Source organism: Cajanus cajan, chromosome 7 (assembly GCF_000230855.2).
Source record: "Cajanus cajan strain Asha chromosome 7, NIPB_CcT2T_4, whole genome shotgun sequence".
Taxonomy (NCBI): domain Eukaryota; kingdom Viridiplantae; phylum Streptophyta; class Magnoliopsida; order Fabales; family Fabaceae; genus Cajanus; species Cajanus cajan.
In genome coordinates this window covers 38,602,859-38,620,178 of record NC_138523.1, presented here as the reverse complement: position 1 = coordinate 38,620,178, position 17,320 = coordinate 38,602,859, and the positions used below count along the sequence as shown (strand labels likewise).

Genomic DNA, 17,320 nt, shown 5'->3' with positions numbered 1-17,320 from the left:
CTAATATTGCTATTATTGAATCAGAAAATTGTCTCATTCTAAGATCCCTAAGTAACAATAATATTGGACTATTAACTCCTAATCTATAATTAGGTTTTGCTGCTACTTGAATTAATCCTAGGTGTATAAAATTATACCCCTTTCTAATATGTTCATTTAAAAATGTTTGTTCTAATAAATTAATAATCTTGTTAGTCTTTGACTAAGGGTATTGACCAATTATGGAGAGAGTTTTCTATTTCTGCTATTCTAAGCTCTTGTTCTACCATGTCTTGTGAACTTGATGAGGATGCATCTTGTTGACTAGGATTCCTAATAACTACTTGCTTGTTTTTATTCTTTAATCCTAAATTACTAATAGAATCAAATAACCTTGACATTTTTTACACTTCTTTTACTAGTGTAACAACTTGGCCTCTATCCATGGCTGACCAACGGACTCACTACCACACTTGGGTTTTACTGCCGGGACTACCAACAAGAGTGTATAACCTTAACTACTACTCCCCCCAAAGAAGGTTAAAAATGACAAGATTATAAGAAAACTATTGAGCAAAGCAGGATTAAGAATAAGAAATGATAGAATATCAGAACTCAAGGCTCTGATACCATTATTATTATTATTATTATTATTATTATTATTATTATTATTATTACTATTATTATTACTATTATTATTATTATTATTATTATTATTATTATTATTATTATTACTATTACTATTATTATTATTATTATTATTACTATTATTATTATTATTACTATTATTATTATTGTTACTATTATTATTATTATTATTACTATTATTATTATTACTATTATTATTACTATTATTATTATTATTATTACTATTATTATTATTATTATTACTATTATTATTATTATTATTACTATTATTATTATTATTATTATTATTATTATTACTATTATTATTATTATTATTATTATTATATTATTATTATTATTATTTATAAGACGTTATACACTTTGATGGTATTTTTATTTCTAACTTAATTTCTTTATTTTATCCAAATCAGACACCCTTACATTTTTTATTAGATTTTTCTTTTATTTCTCTCGAACTAAACCATCCAAAATCGTACCTTTTTTTTATCTATTTTTGTTTTCTGTTTTTCTTTCTATCCAGTTTTTATTGATTTTATCGCTGCCAAAAGAACAGAAAATAGAAGGAGCATTAAAAAATGGGAAGGGGAGATTAAAAGGCAGGGAGACAATCACATAACAGTAATGAGGAGACATTGGCGTCAGTCACTCATGAAATGCCATGTTCTGTTGCCATGGCATAGGTCCAAACTTGAATGCACACTACGTGTTTAGTTTCATTCAGTATTAAAAACAAGTACAATGCTGACCAGTGATAATTTTATAAAAACTAATATTGAAATAGTATTAATATTATAATCTTATTGTAATTTTTAATAAAAATGTTATATTTATTAATTTCTTAATCGATGCACACACACACTCTAGCCTTACATGTGCACCAGCCTTGGTCTACCTCTGCTCAGCAATGGAAGTTGTCTCTCCCAGAGACACTAGTATTTGGGCCCGTTTGTCAACAATGTGAGCATTTCCAAACGTGTTATAGATTGGAAAAAGTTGTCCTATATTATCTACTAGTTACAACTAAAAAAGTATACGAGTATAAATTTGTACAAGAATAGTTAATCATTAATAAAACACCAACAATTTATTTTCTTCCCACTGGTTTTCTAAAAAATATTTTATTCTTGTAATACAACTCATTTTTCTCTAATGCATTACACATTTTATTTCACACTTGCCATTTTTCTCTTCGTGTCTCTCCTAGTTGTAGATGAATTTGTAAAATAATTTAACATGAATGAGAGTTCTTTTCCGCGTGTGACATAAGACAGACAAATCAAAACCTTGTACAATCTGGGCCTTGTCCAATCTGAATTGATTTTCTTCGCATCAAGAATCAAAATTAAGATGCCAATGGTTTTAATTATAACAGCTGTATTTTTTAATTAGTTATAGTTACACGTATTGCATCACAATATTGGAACATTACTTTAACGAGAAAATTGCACAATAAAATAATCATCTGGACAGATGGAAGATAACAAAAACAAACCCGAGGAAATTAATACTAGTAGTAGCTCAGCATTTTCATTAAGGACAAAAATACCATTTACCACAGTCATTGCAAAAGACAATGTTAAAAGAGTTGTCCGGAAAGATATTTGTGGCATTTTTCTCAAAGTACGATGAATTTTCAAAGCGAATCTACGTCAATAGAATTTCTTTCACTCATATCACAGAATGAAATGAATAGTTACATACTTTCGAGGAGAATTTTACAGTGACTTCTTTTCTACCACCGACTGCTTAACTGTCATTTAAAAATCAGTGATATCAATTGGACACACGGTACTATGCAATAAATTAAGGATTCCGTATTTTAAATTAATCAGATCTTAGATTTAACTGTGCTTACCATTTTTTTGACCCAAAACTTAGAAACGTGAATTATAAACCAGAAAGCAGCTGGCGTGCAAAGAAAACAGCTCATACATTTCTCTAGTTGCTTTGATTGCTAAGCAAGGCATTCCATTCACGCAGCTGCATTCAGAAAAATGAAGTAACCCAATATACTAAAATGAATGTTCCAATTTAACTACGAATAAAAGAACCAGACAATCAAAAAATGCAAAAGTAGAGAAAGGTAAAGCATTTATTTTACTGAAAATGATCAAATATTTCAACACATTTTCATGTATTGCAGGATGATGCATCGGCGAAATGACACTTCAACTGATCTATCCGAGACTTCAATGGTTAAACTTCATTGGGTTTACCATTATCTGTAATAAATTTGTTTATATTTCCTATATGAATCAAATGAATAAAACTATTACATGAAAGGAATTATTAACCTCACAAAAGGCCAAAACATTCTGGGAACCACTAAGGAGCAGAAAACAGAAAAACCTATAACACAAAAATGTGTAAAGCAAAGAATATGTCTCCATGACTGGGGTTTCAATGATGGAGGCTCGCTCAATATCCTTAGACACAAGTTCAGCAGTAAGTTCACAGCAAGACCCAACATCAATTTGTAATTCTACCCCAATTCAAGTAAATCATTTCTAAGTCTGCATTAACCTTACTTTAGCACCCTGCAGATTTTCTTACCCCCTTCCCTTCATGAATGATTTCTTTGCTCATTCTTCCAAGAATTTTTTGCAGCTTCAGGAGAGGGATCATTGGAATCCCCACTACCATCCTTTGGTTTCGAGAAGAAAGGATCCCATTCATGAGGTCCTACCTCATGCTCTCCCTCGGGCAACAATGCATATTTCCAACTGTTCTCCTCAATGAAGTTGTCATCTGTCCGATCTTCAATAATATCCTTCCTCAACTTTGTAACCTTGTCTATTACTGCTTGTACAGCAACATCAAATGCATCATTAAGAGTTTCTAATTTGGAGCGAGGATCAGCATATACTAGTCTTGGAATGAGACCAATGACTTCTTCTCTCATGATCTTCACTTGCTCAGGAGATATCTGACTAAGCCTTTCCTCTATACTGATATTCCTCTTCCGAATATCATCCTCTGGAATGAAGACAGAATACTTGGAGTAATTCTTGGGAAGATGCCACGTATATTGCGTATAAGCTGAGCCTGGATGGAAGAAGACAGGTATACAACCAGCCAACATAGAATCAAAAGCAGATCTTCGTGTGTACGAATCACCCTGGGGTTGCAAGCAGAAAAGCGAGCTTTGAAACATCTTCATTATGCTGCTGGGGGAATGACATTTGCTTTCACCAAAGTCACATTCCAACAGCTTACAAGCCTTAGAGCTTCTGCATTGATCAATTAACTGACCCCTGATTGATTTGGGGTTGCCAGGACGGGGAGCACCAGCAAAGGAGAAAAGCCACTTCCTCTCTAGTTTCCTCATTCTATCCTGCCAAATGAACACATCAGCATCCTTTGCAGGGTGGAAGTATGTAGGATATGGAATCCCAAAATCATTTGCATTCCAAGGACTGGACTCAACCACAAGCATGGACATATTCTTAGCTGCTGGCAAAAACAGAAGCTTATTGCCCCAATCCGATTCTTCCTCCGATAGCCTCCTGAAATCCCACGTTATCCTCCCCGCCACAAGAAAATGGTCTCTGCCATTCATTATACTCCACTCTGGCCTCTTCACAAGCCAGTCAACCAGATCAAGCGAAGCGGCATCCCTCACCGAAATATTAAAACCCCAAAGATAACGCGCTATGTCAAAGCCAGCATAGAAGGGTACAAAAACCGCAGCAGCAATAGAGGAATCCTTTGTCAAGCACTCATACTGCTTCATCCGATTGCTGAATATGACATCAACCGCAAACTGATTGGTAGCATACCAGCCAGTATTAGAGAACACCCCTTCAGCATTCTCAAGGGGTGGACCAAGGCCAGCATTGGTGGTGAACTTACACATATTAGTCCAAAGACTCAAACTCTTGCACTCCTTCAACATATCCTCATTAAACCTGGAGGGAAGGTCATGCACATAAATGTACCTCCCCCCACAGGGATCACTCTTGTTCTCAGCAGTTCTCAATGCTTTCATAAAAGGGAAATTCTTCTCCATGCGAGGGGTTTCAGTTACGGTGTCACTAGGGAAAGCGATCTTTCTAGGAGGGGCATGAGTTACATGGACTTGGGCAGGTTCATAATCAACAGAAACAGGTGTTGATAGAGCCGAGTGATCAACATGGTCATTGTAATTACTCTTGGTGTTGGCATTACTATTATCTCCTGCAAGAACCACAAAATGGAAGTAAAGGAGCAAAAACCAGAAGAACGCGGAAAGGGACACCAAACAGCAAAGGCGGGAATTCTGATTCTTTGCTGCCCCTTTTTCCATTAGGTCATGCCGCCTTCTCATCGCATTGCAATTCAGAGAAACAAACACCAATTCATAGGTTGTTACAGAGCCAAATCACGAAAACCTAAACCTAACAACAACGATTGTGATTACTAGCAAACGATGATCACAATCACAAAGAATACGAAACTGGCGTTGTTGGAACGTTTGAATCAAATCAAGAACAAGCGTTGGCACTTAGCAGAGAAAAGAAATCAGGAATTAATGAATGAATGGAGAGAGCGAGAGGACGTTTTTGTTTGAAATTGATGCTCAGAGATGTGTGAGATTTGGCAAAAAGAAATCTTGCAATCAGCACAATAAAACAGAGAGAGAGAGAGAGAGAGAGAGAAGAATTGAAGGAGTGAATTTTGAAGAGAGAGAGAGAGATTGATAAATGAAGGAGAGAGGGTGGCGCATGTTAGTAACGTGCGCGGGGGGTTGTCTTATATGTCGGTGTGGTGTGGGATAGTGACGCGTAGCGTAGGGTTGATGGGAATGTGAGGTTGTTCCCATTATTATGTATGCAAATGCAATGCATGAATTTGTAATAATAACTAATAACTCACTGTCATTAACAAATCAAGGATCTCGAGACTTCCCCACGTTGGTGTCTTCAATTCATCAGATTCTTTTTTTTATTATTATTCTTTCATAATCATTTTCTAATTTTATTTTTATTTTTTTTAAGTTTATGTTTCTAAAGTAGCTGTATTAGGTTAGGTAATGAGCAGATTCTGTATAAATTAGCCAAAAAGTGCAGTCTATTGTGGATATTGTCAATGTGTCATCCTTCTTTTTAGGTTATCTTTTGATAAAAAAGGGAAACCAAATCCTTTTTCTCAAAAAATCATCATCAAGGGTTTAGCAAATTGCTACCTTTTGCACAAGGTTGCTGCTTTCTTTCCCTTTTCTATAATACTTGGGATGAATTTATCATTTATTCAATGAATTTAATTTTTTTGGATTTGTATTTATTTTTTACCTAAAATTCTACACGTTGTCTTAATTTTTTTTCTCTCTCTCTCTTTTTAACCATAAATATTTAAAGATTATTATGTAGGGAAAAAAATTTTAAAAAATATTTAGCACAATTAAGTATCAGAATTTGATCATAGGTGATACTGAAATAATTTGATACTGATTGATTGGCGAACTAATTATCATTCAATTTCCATTGTTACATTAAAAGAGATTAATTCTAAAATTTATATAAAAAAATTAATGAAATAAAATAAAATAATGACAAATAATATATAAAAATAAATTACATTGATAGACAATTAAAATTATTAAAGTCAATCTAATAATAAAGGTTAAGATAATATATGCATAATTTTAAGTTTGAATTAGGTTGTCTTTAATATAATTTTTATCAATAAAATAATAAAATTTAAATAAATTTTCAGTCATGTAAAATTTGAGAGATTTAATTTTAGTTTCTGTAAAATATTTTTTTAAGCTTTTAAAATTTGTAAAGATTATTTTTGGTCTTTATAAAATAATTTTTTTCCTTATAAAAATATTTTTTATGATTTTCATTTTCCTAAAATAACTTTTTTTCCTAATGATGATTTTTTAAAGTATATAAATAATATTTATTTTAAAAATTTATGAAATTTTTTAGAAGTGTCACGCATTAATATGGTATTATCAATTGTAAATAGTACATATGATGATCACTTAACCTTCTAATGAATAAATAAATACTTAAAAATAATTAGATAATAATTGGCTAAAAATAATATTCTCTTTGGATAGTAAAAATTTATGTTTAAGGTTTTTTCAAACCTCTTAACAAATATTAAAGACTAGTATATTGAGTCTAAAATACCCTCATTTAATATCTTGAAATATACTTTCTCAATTTGCTATTATAAGAAGAAAAAAAATTATGCATTTTAAGAAAAATTAATTATTTGCATTAATTTTTATTACTCCCATAAGATTCTTCCTAAATTGATTTTGTTATAAATGCTAAAAAAAATAGTGCAACTGAAAGATCATGTCTTAAAAGAGAAATATATTTTAGAGAGAATATTGTTAAATGAGACAAAAGTAGTTAAATTTGTTTACATTTCAAATATAAAAAAAAATGTGTATTTTTTTCTTCTTATAATAGATCACAAAGGGAGTACAAAGTAAAAACAATTATGGTTATGAAGTAGAAATATTAATTGTTAAATAAGAGTATACATGAAAAAGAAAAGTAATTAATATCACTAGAAATATGTAAAATATTAACAACAAAAGGAAGTCTAATATATGTATATGAGGAAGGATCCATTTACTCCAGAAATAAGTCTATCTAGACTTACTCCATTCAATAACTCGTGTTTTACATCAAATTTCAACAATCCAACCGTTGAATTTAAAGTTCTTAATGCATAGATCAAATCTACACATTTTTAAAAATTTTGAAAATCATTTGATACTTCATTTCATTAAGAACTTTTAAATTCAACGGTTAGGTCGTTGAAATTTGAATGGAGTAAGTCTAGGTAGACTTACTTCTAAAGTAAAAAGATCCCTCATCTATATATATATATATATGAAGTAATTCTAAATTTTAGAGATCAACTAAAATCAAAATGTGTTCATTTGTCTCATAAAATTTGAGAGACTGAAGTTTGGTCCTAGTAAAAAAATCTTCTTTACTTTTCATTCTTTTAAATTTTATAAAGATTGTTTTTGGTCCTTATAAAATATTTTTTTTCCTTGTAAAATGAGTAAACTCTGATTTGGTCCTTATAAAAATATTTTTCTTTGATTTTCATTCATTTAAAATCACTTTTTTCTGTCTAATGATATTTTATGGTATATAAAAAATATTTATTTTAAAAATATATAAAAAAATTTAGAGGTTTCACACATTAATTTGATATCACTAACAATTGTAGGTAGTACCTAAGATAATCAATTAACCTTCTAATGAATAAACAAATACTTAAAAATAATTACATAATAATGAGGACTGAAAACAATATTTCCTTTGTATCATAATTTTCTATGTTTAAAGTTTTAGACACCCCTTAAGAAATAATCAAAATTAGTATGTTGAGTCTAAAATACTCTCATTTAATATCTTGAAATGTACTCCTTCTGTTCGCTATTATATGCAAAAAAAAATTACACATATTAAAAAAGTTAGTTATTTGTATTAAATTTTACTAATCTTATGAGATTCTTTTTTTTTTATTGTCCTTGTCATAAATATTAAAAGGAATAGTGCAACTGAAAAGTCATATCTTAAAATAGAGATATTTTAAAGAGAATATCATTAAATGAGAAAAAATAATTAAATTTGCTCATGATTAAGAAAAAAATGTGTTTTTTTCATATAGTAGAGAACAAGAGTATAGAGTAAAAACAATTATGGTTATGGAGTAAAAATATTAATCATCAAATAAGGGTATACATGAAAAAAGGTAATTAATATCACTTGAAATATATAAAATATTAAAAATTTTGAAACAAAAAGGAAAGTCTAAAACATAGAAAGATTATGGTCTATAAGAAGTTATTCCAAATTTTAGAGAATAAAAAAAAAATTTAATGGGAGCTAACTAGAATCAAAACATGTTTATTTTATCCTATAAAATTTAAGAGATTTAAGTTTGTCCCTGTAAAAATTTTTTTTTTTTATTTTTTATCCTTTTAAAATTTATAAAGATTATTTTTTATCTTTATAAAATATTTTTTGTCCTTGTAAAATGAATAAATTTTAATTTTGGTCCCATAAAAATATTTTTCTTTGATTTTCATTCCTCTAAAAATCACTTTTCTCTTGTCTCTAATGATGATTTTAAGTTATGTAAATAACTATTATTTTAAAAACATATAAAATTATTTAGAGGTGTCACATTAATATGGTATTGCTAGCAATTGTAGGTAATACCTTAGAAGGTCACTTAACCTTATAATGATTAAACAAGCCCTTAAGCATAATTACATAATAATGGAGACTAAAAACAATATTTCATCTAGATCATAATTTTATATGTTTAAAGTTTTTGGACACCGCTTAAAAAATATTTAATACTAGTATGTTGAGTCTAAAATACCCTCATTTAATATCTTGAAATATATTCCTTGTGCTCACTATTATAAGCAAAAAAAAAACTAATTTTATGCATATTAAGAAAATTAGTTATTTGCATTAAATTTTACTAACCTCATAAGACTTTTCCTAAATTATCTTTGATATAAATGTTAAAAAAAAATAGTGCAACTAAAAGATCATGTCTTAAAAAAGAGACATTTTGTAGAAAATGTCATTAAATGAGATAAAAGTAATTAAATTTAGTTATATTTAAGAATAAAAATATATTTTTTCTTATAATAGAGAACAAAGGGAGCAAAGTTATTATGGTCATGGAGTAGAAATATTAATTGTAAATAAGGGTATACATGAAAAAAGTAATTAATATCACTTGAAATATGTAAACAGCAATAATTTTGAAACAAAAAAAAAGTCTAAAACATTTTTAAAAAAATATGGTTTATATGAAGTAATTATAAATTTTAGAGAAAAAATAAATATAGAAAAAAATTTACAAAAATTAACCAAAATCAAAATGATTCATTTTGTCCTGTAAATTTTAAGAGATTTAAGTTTAGTTCCTATAAAATATTTTCTCTATTTTTCATCCTTTTAAAATTTATAAAGATTATTGTTATCGTTATAAAATAAGTAAATTTTAATTTTAATCTTTGAATTTTTTTTTATTTTCATTCCTCTTAAATCACTTTTTTGTCTCTAATAATGATTTTATAGTATGTAAGTAATGTTTATTTTAAAAATATGTGAAATCATTTAAAAATATCGCATATTAATAAAGTATCACTAACAATTCTAAGTAGTATTTAAAATAATCACTTAACCTTCTAATAAATAAATAAATACTTAAAAAATAATTACATAATAATGAAACTAAAAACAATATTGAGAAATATATAAAATATTGAATCTAAAATATCTTCATTTAATATGAAGTATATAAAATAAAAATAATTATGATTGTGAAATAAAAATATTAATTTTCAAATAAGGGTATACGTAAAAAAAATCATATCACTTAAAATATGTAAAACATTAAAAAGAAATTAAAACAAAAAAAAGTCAAAGCATAAAAAAATTATGATCCGAATGAATTAATTATAAATTTTAGAATTAAAAAAATTACAGGAGCGAACCAAAATCCAAAAGTCTTTATTTTGTAATGACTTAAAACAATTAAAAAAAAAACTGATTCAAAGAATGAGTTAAAAGAAAGAACTAGAAATCCGAAAAAGAAAAGGCCGCCAATAGAAAGGTGTCACGTCACTTTCAATCTTTCGTGCTTGGAACATGACCTTAACATTCGGGTCGTCCTCCACTTGTCAAATTTCCAGCCGACACCTAAATTTTTTGTTTGAATTGAACGAGAGAAAAAAATTAAAAGTAACAGTCAACAATCGAAAAGTATTCTTTAATCCTTTTCTCATTTGATTTGAGAGGACCGAGTTTGATTTGCAAAGAGAAAAATAATAATATACTATTATACTAAAAAATTAATAGATAAAATATATGCTATTTTAAACAGAATAATTTAAAAATCATAAATTAGTTTTTTCTTCTCTTCAATTCTTCCCAATTTGAAAATTCCTTATTTTTTTCCATTTTAAAATTCTAAATTAAACAAGATAAAACTCAATAAAAATAAAAAAAAATCACCCTTCAACCAGTTGCATTGTAAGATGCAAATGTCATAAGCGTAAACAACACCCGATCAAGCAGGATTATTATTTCAAATATATAGATGATGTGGCTGCGTTCTTGCGGCTACAGAGCAACGTTTCTTTAATATTTCAACTTGTAAATTTATTTTGGTTCCCTTAACATGTATAAGTTGTTTTTTCTTGAGCTGTCGAAGACAGGGTCAAGAGGAGAGAGGTTGATTGGAAGTTTGAACCTGCCCCATGACCAAATAAGTGCACAAAAGAAAACACATTACCAATGTGACTTTTTCTATACTATGACTTCGAATGTGATCCAAAGCGTTTACGATCGGGAATCAAAAAGTATCTGGATTTTATTATCATCATCAAACATGATCACATATTCTACATATTATGAAAGAAAGATAAAAAAGCATTTCAGATCTTTTTTAATTAGTGAAATGAAATGGTAGTACAAGCAAGACGGAGAAAAATGATTCAGGACCAAACATCCAAGTATCTTACGGCCAAGCATCTGGAGTGACCCTTTCACTGATCGTAGAACCAAATTGTGGGCCTCCTTTCCTATATTGGATAAGAAACTCAATAGGGTATCCCTTCAGCTTATGAGGAACAATTCCAAGATCGTTGAAAGTCAAAGCTGCAAATTTCATCAAACAAAATATGTAGGACATGCGACAGGGACAGAGTTCTATAATGTCTCGGAACAAAATAAAAAGACAGCCCTTATAATTAAATTAAGGCACTTACCATTTTCAGAAACAACGGTATCTGTAGTCAAAGCCTGGATCTTATCCAGATTGAATATCTCAGGAGTAGGTAGCGGAAAGGGAACCTTGTTTAGTAATATTTCTCTTGGTGTTGCCAATGCCTGAAATCAATCATATCACACACAATGTTGGCATTTACGACACCATAAACACTCAAAAAAGTAAACCAAGTATTCATAATCATCTCCCATAAGCAGTTAATACACAGCTAAAACAAAAAAGCAACGAATGAAAGCTATCTTTCAACTCACAAATGTAATTTAAAGCTGCTAACTCGGACACCACCTGTGCCACATAAATACAACACCACAAATCTATGCAAGATTGCAAGTTCTTCTACAATTTAAAGTGTAGGGCTTTGAACAAATCTTATTTGACTAGAGTAATATTGCTTTGTTGCCATGAATGATATCCCACTTACATACTTAAAATTGAACTGGATACATAAAAAAACTGAATTCAATATGCATTGAATTGAAATTTTATAAATGTGAAACTCTTAGATTTAAATCTGTTATTTACAAATATCTAAAAGACAAGCATATCCCCACAAGGCAAAAATATTTCATTACTGGCTTCCTGATGGTAAGTAGACAATAAGTTAGAGGTGGTTAACACACCTTTGCAATGGGGAAAGGCAGCTTCACATATCGAGGCCATTCACGGATCGTATCATACATAAGTTCTGCCTGCAATTAACAAAGATTCTACATCATTTCAACAATTTCTTCCACCTTTTCCCCACAACAAATAGTACCTCTTGTTTTTACTAGATGTGAAATATAAATAAGCAACAAATAAAGATATAAATAGCAACAGTCAACAGATAATGAGATAAAGTAACAAATAGTACAAGTACCTCTTGTTTTGACAAGATATGAAATATAAATATTAACAATAGATAAAGAGATTACCAATTCATGCACAGTAAAGATATCTGGACCACCCAATTCATAAGTCTTCCCCATGCTAGTGCCATCATCCTTCAAGACTGTAGTGAGTGCAGCAGCAACATCAACAACATAAACAGGTTGGATCCTGCAATAATTGCATTTGTCAGATAAAAAAATGAATTTCAATGCAGACAGAACCACTAATACAATTCACTCAGGTAAAAAAGACTGAAAAGTTCATAGCAATTGCTTGATAGATTTTATACATACTTTGTGCTCCCATCTCCAAACAATGGAATAAAGCCATACTTTTTCGCAAAATGAGCCCATGGATTCAAAATCCGATCCTCTGTACCAATCATAACAGCAGGTTTCAAGATTGTGGCCTGTAGAGGTTAACATTAGAATTCTGATATTAAAGCTCTTGCAACATGGCAAAGCATGAAAATGCCCCATATACAACATTGTAGTGCAAAATGACCACACATACTTCATCTGCATGAGATCAATGTTTTTTTACTTCGTCATTTACATGAAAACAATTATGTATTTCTAATTTGTTATCAGGTATACAATCCATAAGTACTTACAGTGTGTTTGGTTACAGGGAAGGGGAGGCAAGGGGAGGGGAAATAAAGAGGCTAAAATCCCCCAGAGTTGGGGGATTTGGAGGAAATAAAGTGGTTTATAATTTTTGGGCTTTGCAGACCAAATTTGTCCCAAAAATTTATTATCCACATCTTCTCCATGACTATTTATAATTATATAACAGTATATTCTCCTTATTTCCCTCCCCTTGTGAGAAGTGAACCAAACAAGGTATACTTTCCCGTCTCCCCTCTTTTGAACCAAACACACCAGTCAACAAGAAAAAAAAAATTCTGAAGAAATTTGGATAAGTAGCAATGTAATTATATCAAACTATATTTTTACTTAATATTTGGGAGATTGCTAAATCAATTCCAAAACCTTAAAAAGAATGAATCAATCATTTTTCACTTACCATTTCTTTATAGAATAATAGAAGCCAAGATAAAGACAGTCAAAAGTCAGTACTAATATAATTATGTACTAAGGTGCTAAAAGAAATACATTGCCTCTTGCCTTTGACTTCCATCATCCAATATAATATCTTTTTAAGAAAAAAAAAACAATTAATTCCATACACAAACCTATTTAAACAAGAATATGGCCTTTCAGGAATTAATTTTTCTCATGTTGAATTTATCATGTGAAAAATCTGTGTCTAGCACTCTCATTTATAAAAAAAAAAATAACAATAATAAAAAATCATGTATTTGTAAGATCCCCTCTATTTAATCTATTTTATGCCTATGAAAGAGAGAGAAATAGAGACAATTTTCACATGAAAAGGTCATGTGAAAATTCAACATGAGAGGATTCATTCCCTAGCCTTTCTTGTTTAGCCTCAAATGTAAATGGCTAGGATGAAAAGTTGCTGCTCTTACAAATGATTAAGGAACTAGAAATAAACTATTTAGTCTAGACAGTGAGAAAAATAAATGTACCTCGGGTAATTCCCTTAAAATTGCTTCCTCAGCAGCTGCTTTAGTTCTAAGCATCCTGGATGGGGAGGAAGAAGATGCACCTAAACTAGAAACTTGGATAAATCTCAGGATACCACCATGTTCTTTGGAAATCTGCAATAACTCAGATAATTTACTATACAATTAATAAAATTAAAAAACCAGGTCAAGTTAGGAAACTGTAAACTTAAATATAAATATTCAAACTAAGCCAAGCCAAGCTTTGCAAGGCTCCATATTAGCTAACTTTATATGGACTAAAACTTCACAACTGTCTTATGCTTCAGAATCAAGATTCAAATGTCAAAATCAAGTCCCTTAGAAATAGTTCATAAATCTTGCAAGATGCTCCTGGGCCCACATGAACAGCTCTGAACATATACACTTAATACTCTCGTCAGGCAAGCTCATTACTCAACCTAGCACACCAATAAAATTTTAAATTGATTGTAAAATCATTTTGGAAAACTTTCTTATACATAATTCAAATTTTATGACATAGATTCCAGTATCATGATACCATATGAGGCAGTATTTAAAGAGAACAGGTGAACACTGATCCAGCATGCATACCCCTCTACAATCTAATAGCTGCAGCAACACTTTTTGGGTGGTAGAGGGAGCAGCCGCAATAGTTACAAAACATCAGTAAATAACTCTGCAGTTTGACTTTCTCTTGCCCTTTTCTCTCATAAGTTCATGAACATCCTATATTTTACAGTTAATCTATTAATTGACATCTGGAGAATACAACTAAATTCATTTGCATATTAAGAACTAGAATGAGCTATTTTTATAGCAAATAAACAAGCATGCATGTTAAAAAAAAAATGATTTAGCTGAGAGGGAAAATAGTGAGTGAATGATAATTTTGGATGTTAAAACAGTGATATAGAAAGACAGTAAACGTAATCGAACATACCTTTGCAAGTTGCTCAGCCATGTGATAGTGCACTTCTTCAAAGCTGTAGTTTCTTGTCTCATAATCCCTTCCTGCCAGCAACCAAATAAGGCAGAATAAGTGTGTAATTAGACGACAAAAAGTCATAACATGTTGAACCATTCAAAGCACAAAATCACATGATGAGATGTATACCAATAAGATTGATAACAACATTGGCCTTAGCCATCACAGCTTTCACTGAACTTTCGTCACTTGGATTGTATTTCATGGGCACAATCTAGGCATATTAATCACCATAAGGTTAGCACAAATAGAAAACAGAAATAATCCTTGCACATAGGACTGCTAACTTTTCCATTCACACCAAAAAAGAAAAAGGGAAACATGAGTGAACTTTACATGTATAAAACATTATCTTAACTACCTGTCCCAAATCCCCCATCAATTTGAGATGACGGTGACAATCTTCAGAGCCTCGGAAAGGAACTAGGACTTGAGATCCCATTTTAGCTAGACAAGGGAAACAACATCATCAAAAACAATCAAATCAACACAACACAGTTAAGAGGGAATAGTAAAAGCCATAACAGAATTCATTCCAAAATATTTTAGTTACTGAAAGAAAGAAAAAATTGAACAACATTCTGATAAGTTTTTTTCCCCTAAAACAATAAATCCCAGAAATGCACATACCAAGTTGTTGGACAACATAACGACCTAAGAATCCAGTCGCTCCAAATACGGTAGCAACAATGCCACTGCAAAAAAATAAAAATTGCTTTCAAGCATTACTTTAACAACTTAACAGCTGTATGAGCTAACAAGACTACTTTGACAATGCATCAAAATCATCTGAAGCCATTACTTGAATTTAAAAAAGCAAAGGTAAAAAGGAGAATTCAACTGGTAAGTAAATCAAGTAGAGAAGATCAAAGAAAATTTTAATTCTAAGATTTACCTAATCCTTCAAGGTCAATTAACTATAATTCATACTGTAAAACTCTTTCCCAAAATGACAACCATTTCTATCCAATCAGAATGCTCACAAACCAAATTAAACAGAGAATCTAGCCTTTATAAGAACAACTAAACCTAGCCTTAAAACAGCAGACCTACAGTGACAATTGCTCAAAACACAACTATGACATGACTTCAAGAAGATATAGGACTAAATAATACCGTACACCCTTTCAAATAGTGAAAGAAAAAGATTATTTACGGTGTCTGTTCCTTTATAAACATGCAAAATTAAAATTAACCTATGATTTAGTTGCATCAAACCAGTTTTACAATATTATCTCGAACATCAGTTCATCCTAAGAAATGCAACTTTGTTTCTTGAAAATTCAAATATATTTTCTATAGCACAGGAACTTGGGTATTAATATTATGGGGTGCCTAAGTCTCACATAAAGTAGTAGTATGGGATGTTCCATGGAGTACTTAAGTGGCTTGGTCTCTCCCACCTTGAAAGGTAGCTATCAAGAGAAGGTTCCCCAAATGCTTGGGTGCTTATTACAACTTATTACAAATACAAAAATTAATATGATTTCTTTCTGTACATGACATAAATCAAGAGGTGAAAATATCAGCTATAGTATGCGTCTAATTGCAGCAACATCGGCTCAAAATTAACAGGTAATGAAGAAATTATAAGTTGTTGGCGGCACTCTCACTCCAGACTACACGGTCAAAATGACAAAATCTGAGCCCATAAATTGAGACCACGACATTGCAACCCCAACCTAGAAACTTACCCCTATACCATCCATATAGCTCTCCAGGAGCCAATTCAATAAATCAAGGACTCATTTAATAATCCCAGCCCAACCCCTTGACAATACTCATTTCTTCCCACAGCCGTAGATTCCCACATACAAGTAACACCAAAGTCACACACCTCACTCGAGAACTCAGAACTCATGAAACAATCTAAAGATGCTTCGTCTTCCTTTACTTTTTTCCCCAATCTTTGAGGACCTAAACAATTTGTTCCCTCGAAAATGTAGGTCCGCAACCAACAACAATGAAAAATATTCAATCTCATTACGCAAATCCATAAAATTAAAATAAACCTAGAACAATTGTAGTTCTCTTATTTTTCTGACACGAAGGCGAAGAATGAAGAAGCAATGAGGTATACCTGACGGACGATCGACCACCAGTGCCCTTGCGAACAAGGTGACCCACGCCCTTGGTGGCGAGGGTAGAAACGTAACGCTCGTGATCCGCTACATAATCTGAAACAACGATTAGAATTAGAATTAGCTCAAAATGGAGTTGAGATAGAGCGATTAGCACACATTACTCGGAAATGGAAGATTACGGTGATCGGAAATTGGATAGATGAATTTGAGCGACGTTGATGGCTTCAGCGATTGGTGCCCTAAGCGCCTCGCAAGGGTCTGCATCTTACCGTGCCCACACTCGCACCCAACGGAAGAGAAGAAGAAAAAGGAGCGTTAACACAACACAAACGCAATTGGGATTTGGGACTGTAGAGGGTGCACGCCAACGTTGCAACTCCATCACACCTAAGTTGGGCTCCGTGTTATGGTGAACCCTGCCATTGG

The 17,320-nt window shown here is 31.1% G+C and overlaps 2 protein-coding genes across 3 annotated transcripts; both read right to left on the bottom strand.

The window, feature by feature from the left end:
• Window positions 1–2,701: 2,701 nt before the first annotated feature.
• On the bottom strand, window positions 2,702–5,362 carry LOC109809608 (xyloglucan galactosyltransferase MUR3). Its single transcript, XM_020372958.3, has one exon. The coding sequence runs from the start codon at window positions 4,931–4,933 to the stop codon at window positions 3,191–3,193; it is 1,743 nt and encodes a 580-aa protein (XP_020228547.1). The 5' UTR covers window positions 4,934–5,362; the 3' UTR covers window positions 2,702–3,190.
• Window positions 5,363–10,963: 5,601 nt separating this feature from the next.
• On the bottom strand, window positions 10,964–17,260 carry LOC109809606 (NAD(P)-binding Rossmann-fold superfamily protein). Of its 2 annotated transcripts, none has more exons than XM_020372955.3 (12): window positions 17,056–17,260; window positions 16,891–16,987; window positions 15,441–15,505; window positions 15,172–15,257; window positions 14,940–15,024; window positions 14,766–14,836; window positions 13,826–13,957; window positions 12,567–12,682; window positions 12,318–12,441; window positions 12,024–12,092; window positions 11,384–11,504; window positions 10,964–11,273 (listed from the first exon to the last, which is right to left on the bottom strand). In XM_020372955.3, exons 1-12 carry the CDS (start codon window positions 17,156–17,158, stop codon window positions 11,134–11,136), a joined length of 1,209 nt encoding a protein of 402 aa, XP_020228544.1. In that variant the 5' UTR covers window positions 17,159–17,260; the 3' UTR covers window positions 10,964–11,133. The 2 variants fall into 2 exon arrangements, with proteins under 2 accessions (XP_020228544.1, XP_020228545.1); XM_020372956.3 differs by having other exon boundaries at window positions 17,074–17,259.
• Between the last annotated feature and the right edge of the window lie 60 nt (window positions 17,261–17,320).

What these genes read in the sequence shown, in the direction of transcription:
- LOC109809608 (XM_020372958.3), bottom strand. Translation starts at nt 4,933, where the DNA reads ATGAGAAGGCGGCATGACCTAATGGAAAAAGGGGCAGCAAAGAATCAG.
- LOC109809606 (XM_020372955.3), bottom strand. Translation starts at nt 17,158, where the DNA reads ATGCAGACCCTTGCGAGGCGCTTAGGGCACCAATCGCTGAAGCCATCA. An exon ending in TTATGTTGTCCAACAACTTG is followed by an intron (nt 15,258 to 15,440) that starts GTATGTGCATTT and finishes TCCCTTGTCTAG; the next exon opens with CTAAAATGGGATCTCAAGTC. An exon ending in TGGCTGAGCAACTTGCAAAG is followed by an intron (nt 13,958 to 14,765) that starts GTATGTTCGATT and finishes GAGTTATTGCAG; the next exon opens with ATTTCCAAAGAACATGGTGG.